General features: G+C 42.9%; 1 protein-coding gene across 1 annotated transcript in view; it reads left to right on the plus strand.

Annotated features, from left to right (window-relative positions):
- SLC7A14 (solute carrier family 7 member 14) overlaps positions 1–9,834 on the plus strand; it is a 67,920-nt gene that overhangs the window by 38,322 nt on the left and 19,764 nt on the right. The window contains exon 2 of the mRNA XM_018553770.1: positions 1,757–2,230. Within this exon, the coding sequence (XP_018409272.1) occupies positions 1,927–2,230 (304 nt within the window). The 5' untranslated portion in view covers positions 1,757–1,926. The remainder of the gene's footprint in view (positions 1–1,756; positions 2,231–9,834) is intronic.

Genomic DNA, 9,834 nt, shown 5'->3' on the forward strand with positions numbered 1-9,834 from the left:
ACCTGTTTTTTTTTTCCCCCCCCCCCCCCCCTCCACCACACAATATATATATTTTGCCCTCTCTCCTGCCCTCTCCCTATTACTGCAATCATCATCTCCTGCTCATTCTGAATCCACATGCTAGGTTTACCTCCAGGACACTGAGGCATGTTCACCCGTACAAAACGCCCTCTCATCTTACTTCACTCACCCTTCTGCTTCTCCTGACTCCTGAGGATATCTCTCCCAATCCTGGCCCTCCCTTTTCTAATACTCACCCTCCTAATCAGCACTGCCTTTCCTCTGGCAGCAGCCTTCATCCACACAACCTGATTTCTATTCCCGTGCTTCCTAAAATCAGTCCTGCCTTCTCTTGTGCCCTCTGGAATACCCGCTCTGTCTGTAACAAACTCACCGCTGTCCATGATCTTCTTATCTCCAATTCCTTTAACATGCTTGCTGTTACTGAAACCTGGCTTCAGGAATCCGACTCTGCCTCCACTGCTGCCCTCTCCTATGGTGGCCTCCACTGGACACACTCGCCGAGACACAATGGACGGAAAGGAGGTGGAGTGGGTATCCTTCTATCCCGCAATGGACTTTTCAAATTCTGCCTTCACCTCCCTTTCATACACTCTCCTCTATTGAAACTCACTGTATTCGCCAATTCTCTCCAATTTCTTTGAGGATTGCTGTTATATACTGCCCCCTGGACCGTTATCTCGCTTTCTAGATGACTTCTCTGCCTGGCTACCCTACTTTCTCTCCTCAGAAATACCCACTATCATTCTTGGTGACTTTAACATTGCTACTAACATTAACTCCCCAGCTTCCACTCAATTTCTTAACCTAACCTCTTCTTTTGATCTAATTCAATGGACACTGACTCCTACTCACTCTCAAGGTAACATGCTTGATCTTGTTTTCTCCCACCGATGCACTCCTTGCAACCTCTCCAACAACCCTTTCCCACTCTCAGACCACAACCTTGTCAGTTTCACAATCACCCTGTCCCCAACATGGACTCCCCCTACAAGGCACACTGTCACCCAGAGAAACCTCCGCCACCTCGACCCTTCTCTTCTCCACTCTGCTACTGACTCCCTCTTTGACAAAATCTCACCCCTGTCCTGCCCTGACCTGGTTTTTAACAGCTCACTCTCATCCTCCCTAGATATTAAAGCTCTCAAATGTTTTGTTCAACAATGAATCCAGATCAAACAAATATACATTGCCCAGCAGAACATTACTTTACATTTTTGCCCAAACACTTACAGTCATCATGTTTCTGAACAGCTGCTTCCAAGTCTCTCCGCTCAGCTTCCCTTAACTTCCTGTCCAGTACAAGATCACAAGGGACAGAGCAGACTCCAGCAACTGTTCTTCTACTAGCTTGGAGAAGGGAGGATAGAAGAGAGGGGGCCAGGAGGAAGGGGAGTAACTTGATTCGATGTGTCTGTGTGTTTATGGAGATATACACAGCTTACTAGCACACACAAGGGTGACTGTATAGCACTCTGCTTGAGAAAGGAGTCACCGTAAAACAGGAAGTCAGGACCAGTGCTCAAAATGTTTAAACATCAAGTAGCAGCATTTATTGTAAGTGATTTCATCAGCATTTGAAATAACTTAAAATTGAAATTAACTTAAATTTCACAAGAAGTGTTAAATATGTTTGCATGTAAACTTGGAAATTACTCTAGACATGTTTTGGCCTTTTACTGCACTAAATACTTGACAACCTCTAATGAATTTACACTTTGCTATTGCCTTACAGGTTGTTTGCATCAAGATCTTCAAAGGAGATTATATAAAATATCATGAGTTGCCTTTTGGATCAAGAACATATACAACACAACTGATACCTTAAAAACTGGATGTTGGGAGAGTGTGTAGTGACCTCGACACAGCTGTTCTTGTCACTTCTCACTAAACATCCTTTAAACCATGAGTGGGTTTCTTTCATATCTGGACCCAAGACGGATTCCATGGCGGGCCACGTGGCATGCAATCAATGCAAGAGTGCTGCGAACCAAGCCTGTAGAGTCTATGCTAGAAGGAACTGCAGGAACCTCTTCTCATGGAACCAAGTTGGCTCGCGTACTTACTACAGTGGACCTTGTTTCACTTGGTGTTGGCAGCTGTGTGGGAACCGGGATGTATGTTGTTTCTGGACTAGTTGCTAAGGAAATGGCTGGACCTGGAGTAATTGTCTCTTTCATTATTGCCGCTGTAGCATCTATCTTGTCAGGTAAGCCATGTAGTGTTCCTCTATAACATCTATAATCCCACAGGGGTACGGATTTGTTATAATTCATTGTCTAGAATTCAGATATCGTAGGATTTTACTATTTTAATAATAGAAATGCCTTTAAATACAGCGTGTCATCCTTTAGAAATCCTTCTTGCCAATGTGCATATATTCTTCTGGCTGGAAAATTAGCCTTTGTGATAAATGCACGTAACAATAATGGTGTGAAAACTGTACTTGCTTTTGTGAAAAAACACCTGTAGTTCAAAGACCATTCATTATTGAGCGAGCAGAACAGTCGAGCCGAATGCCGCTCAGCGGCATTCAGCTATTCACTCACTGCTGTTCGGCATCTATAAGAATAAACTGAACAGCAGCGAGTAGCCTGCCGAAGGTTTGGCTTAGCCGATCCACATGTTGGATAGGCTGAGTCGAACTCCTTCTGCACTTCGGGTTGGCCGAACATGATGAGCATGTTCGGCCGACCCGAAGCTACACGATGTAAGGCTGATTTCAGCTGATATACGGCTGAATGCAGCCGTACCAGCCTGAAGTGAATAGCCGAACAGCGTTTGGCTCACTTCGCTTCAGGTCGGTCGTTCACTCGGCTGCCTACGGCAGCTTAGTGAACAGACCCCCTTAGAGTTAAGTCTTGGTACAAAGTACAGGGAATCAAAGAATGTGCAGTGCTGATTGCAGCAAATACCAGAATTGCAGGGTAAAACTCTTTAAATGGTTGGACCTAAAGGAAGATGTATATACTTTGCTGCTGCATTCATTCATCAATTCCATCCTTCAGCAGTGAGGTGAAGTTACATTCTTTCTGTATAATCCACAAGGGCAAGGACTGAAACTCACCTTTACTCTGAACATGGGGGCTGTGAGCAGCTTGACAGGGCTAATATATAAGAAAAGGTTAGCAAGGATGGAAAGGCCCATCTTAGTTTAGAGCTTGCCATGTGGTGCTGGGGGTGAGCAGTGAAATTTCCTTTTCAGACCCTTAGGCAGACTACACAAGGAGAGTATTCTGCCTGCTCCACTTCATTGTCTACAGCAGTGGTCCTCAACCTTTCTAGGGCCGGGACCCCTTGGTAACATTTGCCAAGTTGTGGTGACCCCCAACGGTAAAATGTTAGGGTTGACGCGGCTGCTGCAGCGACATCTGGCGGCGTGGAGGGAGAACTGACACTGCTGCGCTAGGAGAAGGCTGAGGAGGACTCTCACCGAGCATAGCAGAAATCACACAGCGACCCACAGGTTGAGAACCACTGTTGTAACAGCTAAAATGGCAAACCATATAACACAAGCCGAGGGTGTCAGCTTTTATTATTAATAATAATGATGATAATCTAATAGCTATCTAATAGTGGGAGACTCCCGGCGACCCCTGGCAAATTGTCATTCGACCCCCGAAGGGGTCCCGACCCACAGGTTGAGAACTGCTGGTCTACAGCCACGTTTGTGTTACCCTTCATGAAAATGTTACCATATTTGCATTTACCAAAATGGTATTCTCTAAATTGGATTTTGATGTGCACTGGCTTGATGTAGCTTGAGGAAGTCTATTGTCAGACTCATCCCACTATAGTTCTCAATCTAACCCAACAATGATGCCACATGAGATCTCCTGGTTCTGTCCCTTGCCATGGTTACTGCAAAGACAACAAATCTTATTCTTCCTGCTGCACTTTAAAATAGGTGGAAAATCCAGCATAAAGAGTGAAATTACCTTTTAAGGGCCATGGCATTTCACTGACCACTAAGACACAACTGTAAAATCAAGCAAGGCCACAGGTCATCTTAAATCACATATTGGGCTGTGGTGGTCACTAGACCCCTTTTGTGTACAGTATTCACCTTTCATCTTTTATACAGTTGTATGTGTGAAGCCTCCTCTGTCTATGTAGCCTTTTCATCCAGCAGAGTCCTCTTAGTTATACCTCCCTGGCGGTATGATTATGGAGGATTTTAGCATGCCAAAAGCGGTACATTGTTTTTCATGGCAATTTGTTGTTTTATAACAAAGCTCTAGGGACAAAATTGAAGAGAAATTGTTTGATAAATATATGTAAGTATAGCAAATTACATTGTATTGTGTGTATTCCGTGTAAATATCATGTTTTCACTTTTGAATTTCCCGCCGGCCCTGCCGGACACCGCGGGCTCGCAGGGACAAGGTAAGTGACACTTTTGCACAATCCTGAGTGTGGCTCTGTGTTACCGCTCTTGGTACTGAAAATTAACCCCGAGCCACACTCGGGAATACCGCCAGGGAGGTTAAGGGAGAATAGTAAATTAAACCCAAAATAAATCATAAACATGGAAAGTGAATAGTTATCTGTTTTTGTATTTAGATGCGCTGCTTAGAAAAAAGATTCCATACATATTTGGGTCTGCAGCAGGATAGCATCCCATTTTTGTGTCAAGTAATATATGAGCAATGATTACCAGCAATACAGAATGTATCCATCACGACAGCTCACAATAAAAAAAGAAACAAAAAATTTGTATAACCTATTATTACATTTACTCTCAAAGATGAACTCCAGGCAAATATGTCAGACACAAATTAAAAGAGAACTATGGGGTAAGTGTTTTTCCCCATAGTCCTCTTTAGGGTCATGGGAGGACATATACTAATCTCCTCCCGTGACCTAAAGGCTATTGCCCGCGATATACTGAGATCGCCGCAGCCAGGACGGATCCTGACAATACTGTCGAGATCCACCCAGTTGCATGAGTGACAGCGGGCTCTGCCTATCTAGAGGCAGAGCCAGCTGTGCCTGCCCCGTTCATTCCTCCACTCAGCGCTGGAGGACCGGAGAGGGGAGGGGGAAATTCCTGGGCAGAGTGGTGACTGACAGCCACCGCTCACTGCAGCGAGATGATGGGGAAGTGAGCGGATTGGTGCATGTTTCTGCTTACTTCCTGATCGATAGAGCCAACCTGTGACAGCTTCTTTGTCACAGGTCGGTTCTAACTGAGGATGAGTGTAAATCACTGACCTCATAGTTACATAGGTTGAAAAAAGACACAGGTCCATTGAGTTCAACCAACAGAAAAAAAAGAATAAATAAATAGAAAGTCTCCATAAACAGAACCCTGTGTCTACAGTTACCCATGGTAGATTTAGAGGAAGCAAAAAAAAAAAAAAACCTTATTAAAGCATGGTTCAATTTGTTCCAAACAGGGGAAAAAATCCTTCCTGAACTTTAAGGCAATAGGCTATTCCCTGGATCAACAATCTCTGGTGTTATTACTGATAAAATGTTAATATCCAGTTATATTCTGCACATTTAGGAATGCATTCAGATTTAAAAAAAAAAAAAAGAAATAACTGAGCTGGCTCAGACTAGTTCCTGAGGTAGCCGATTCCACATTTCACAGCTCTTCTGTGAAGAAGCCTTTCCGTAAGCAAACGTAAAAGCTCTTTTCCACCAGACACAAAGAGTGCCGCTTTTCCTTTGCAAGGACCTTGCACCAAGTTCACTATATGGACCATTTCTAAATGTATACATGGTGATCATATCCCCACTTAATTGCCTGTTCTCAAGGTAGAATAAATTCTGATCAGTTAATCTTTCAGCAGAGGCTCCTGCATGCCTCTTATCAATTAGTTGCCCTTCTTACATCTTACTAATGCTCTGTACAGGGGCAGATGATGTCCCTTTGACTGGACTCTATACATCTTTAATACAAGAAAGTATTTTCCTTGCTTTAGAAAATGCAGACTGTGTGCTATGGGGCAGAACTGTGTAAATCTCAGGACTTAATGGACAGAGATAAAGATCACTTGGCAATCACTCCAATGTTCATAAATTCCCCCCCAATGATTCTTGAGCATATTTTTTAAGCTCTAAAAAAAGCCTTCAGTGGTAAGACATTTCCTTATTGCTCCAGGGGATGTCAGTGATCTGTTCTTGAACTTAGTATCCATCAAATTGTGTTTCAACCTGTCTGAAATTCTTCATCTGTGGAAAGTGAGCCTCCAAGGACACACTGCAATGATAATACCAAGAATGGCGTAGGAAGTAAAACACTGAGATGTTTGTGGTCATATTGCAACCTGTGTCATCACATCTGTTTCTAGGCAACCTCATGTGCAGCAGAAATGTGGAAAATCCCAATTTGTGTCTGGCAATAGAAGCTGTGGTGACTACAGAAGAAGACAGTACTAGCAGCACTGACCTCACTGGCAGGGAGAATAATTGGATTACGACTTGATTGATGCAAACGATGCTTGTGCAACCTGTGTCTGGCGCGTTGCTGTTCAATAGTACCTATTAGGCTGACCATTCGCCATATCTGGAAACCCATGAGATGTTTACTCACAATGGAGATAACAACATTTGGTGATAGGCAAAATTTAAAGAACCAGTAAAAATGGAAGAATGCACTGGATATGATGTGACTGGAGCCTGACACAGAGTAACACCCAGCGCGGAGGAGAGAAACTGTCAGGAGGTGGGGCGGGTAGGAGAATGCTGTGAGTGGCGATGTCACAGGAGGCCAAGCTCTCCTCCCGCACTGCCTCGCTCAGCCTCCTGTGACAGATCAGGACGGAGAGTGGTGTGGGGGAGGAGACAGGAGGCCGAGCCGGCAGTGCGGGGGAGGAGCCAGCTGTCAGAACCCGAGCTTTCTTCCCCGCATCGCCGGCTCAGCCTCCTGTGACAGCGAGTCAGAATGGAGAGCAGGTACAAGCAGTCAGCAATCAGTGATCGCTGAGTGTTTGTGAATAATTGAGGGCATAGTATATTCACTGTATCCCCAATTATGAATGAACAGGAAGTGCTCTACATCACTTACTGTTCATTGATGATTGTGGACATACTATAGTAATATTAATAGTAAACATATTATTTCCTCATGTTATGAATGAACAGGAACACTCAGTATAGATGCTTTTTGTTGATTCATAACAGGGGCTGCAGAAAATTAGATTAAGGACTATGTGTCCTCAATCTCTTTTTCTGTTTTAAAAGGGAAATATCAGGGGTCTGTTTAGACCCCTGATATTTCTCCAGAGCCAATGACCGTAAAGTTTAAAAAAAAATATTTAATATAAAAATAAATAAAATATAAAATAGTTTAAAAGTTTAAAAAAGAAAAAGAAAATATTTTAAAAAATCATTATCGGATTCGGCATGATCAAATTTTATTTTCGGTTTAGGTCGGATAATTTCATTTCTGTGCACCTCTATCCTGAACATTACGGAACTCCAGGAATCATTTATTATGAAAACTTACATTGGTCCAACTAGGCTCGATATAAGTATCCATATCTGATATCTGGAGGACTGCTGGGGATGCTGAAAATTACTGCAGTAGTCTGCGCTACATAAAGTGGTAGTGGTCATTTTCCGGGTGCGGGTCCAACGGCTTCACCTCTGCACTTGTATTTTCTTCAGTGAATACAAGGTATTCTTTGATTGGACGAAGTGAAGATCATAATGTCATCTACCCCTCCTCTTCACCTCATCCAATCAGAGAATGCCTTGTTTTCACTGAATAAAACACTAGCCTTTCTCTGAATGGCTGTGGTGTCATTGTTACACTTTAATACTCAACAACACTTGCAGACTGTCTGCAAATGTCATTTTACACAGTATCGCTATATTTTGACAACTTCTCCTGCTATGTAATAAATTGCAATTCTGTAATACATAGCATTTCCAGCTATTTTGACAGTTGGTAATTGCTGGTAATAGTAGTGGGTGAGCGGCAAAAAGGGCAGAGGAGAAAGACATATAAACAATAGGGAGGTAAGTTTAAAACAGAACTCCAGTTTTCATTTTTTTTAATAAAACACCGAAGTGATTAAAAAATGCAGCTCTTACTGTCTAATTTGCCTAGTCTCCCGTGCTGTTTCCCTTTAAAGACTCATCGCTCTGTTCAGTGCTGCTAGTCTTTTCCTGGGTTACATAATGTCCAACATCATTCAACCCACTTCCTTCTAAGCACAGGCTGTCATGGACCCACCTCTGGGGTGGGTGTCATCATGCTGACCTGGAGTCACAGGAGAATGATGTAGAGATCATGACAATACATGATTGCTGTTCTCTGCATTAGTAAGTACAGGTTGACTTTAATCTATGATGGTGAGCCTCTGTAGCAGGCAGTGGATGCCATGCCCCTTTATCAACTGAGGGACCCCAAGAGTACAGCTAGTTACATTTTGAGGATACAAGACAATGGTTCTTCTCAGAGCTGCCCGTGGACTCTTAAAGCAGAATTCTGGGCAAAATATTTCTTAAACTTTGCAGTGGGGCTACCCCCGCACTTCAAGGGTTAAGGCTCCGTTCACACTATAGTTTAGGTATAGGGAGAGTGATTGATTCTTAACCACATGTAATCCTATTACATGCGATTACATGCGGTGTGGCCGGGTTCAAATGCAGAGGCTGTTACCCACACATTAACTTGAATGGGTGACAGCTGCCACTTATAAATGGCAGAGTAGCCATTCCTGCTGCAGGAAATCACAAGTTTCTGACGCAGGAACCCCTAATCGCACCTAAAATATAAGGTGTGAATGAAGCCTAAGTGCTCCTTTTTGTCAAGATGCTAAAAAAAAAGAAAGTTATACTCACCTGAACCGCGGTCCCTGAAGCCTGTCCCCTCCTCTGCTGCAGAAATAATATGTCCCTTGGTGTCCTCACATTATATACACTGTGTTTAGAACGTTATGACTCAAGGATCCTTACACCACTGCAGTGGAGAGGAAGAGAGACTCCAGGGACCGGTCTAAGAGCAAGATGGCTCCAAGGAACGGGTGAATATAACTTTTTTTTTTGCACCTAGACAAAAACAAGCACTTAACCTTTGCTGGGGTAGCCCCACTGCAAGGGTTCAGATCATTTTTGCCCTTAGTTCTGCTTTAATCATAAGTGCTACCTGTATTACTATTTGGATAAAAGCTTAATATCTATTGTTTTAATTTAGTAGAGTTGATGAAAATGATTTGGATGGACATACACCATAACAATGCACAGTGCTTATGCATCAAATTTCTGTTAATGAAGATATTTGTCCTGAGTTGAATGGTCAGAAATCCTTCTCATTATTACTCATAAGCTGATATTGTCTCGTTTTCATCAGCCCTTAACTTCCACAGCAAAGATCAGCTATTCCCAATTTAAGCGGCTTTCAGTCACAATTCTACTACAGTGGATCAGCATTTGACTACACTTTGGAACAGGAACTGTTAATCTAGATGATTGCAGTTAATATATGACCCTCGACTGCTGTGTAAGGAAAATGAGAGGCATTGCATATGGCTTACACAAATATGCAGCAACGACACTTATTCCAAGCCAAAATTTCCCTTTTCCTGCACACAGATTAATTTCTTTCTGGGCACCGTTGCCAGGATTCAAATTAGAAAATAAAGATGAATGGTGACTCTATACACAGGCCTTGTAGTTTGCATTCATTTCTAGAATACAGTAAACCCTAATTGCCAGCAATGTACCCATTAAATTTTAGCTTGCATAAGCTCAGCATAAGCTCAGTGTGTATTATTGGGCATGGGACATTGTGAAACAACATGAGTGTATTTTAATTTAGGGGGGGGGGGGGGGGGGTAAATGGTTTTTTTTTTTTAA

The sequence above is a fragment of the Nanorana parkeri genome, unplaced genomic scaffold (assembly GCF_000935625.1).
Source record: "Nanorana parkeri isolate BGI_ZX_2015 unplaced genomic scaffold, ASM93562v1 scaffold129, whole genome shotgun sequence".
NCBI lineage: Eukaryota > Metazoa > Chordata > Amphibia > Anura > Dicroglossidae > Nanorana > Nanorana parkeri.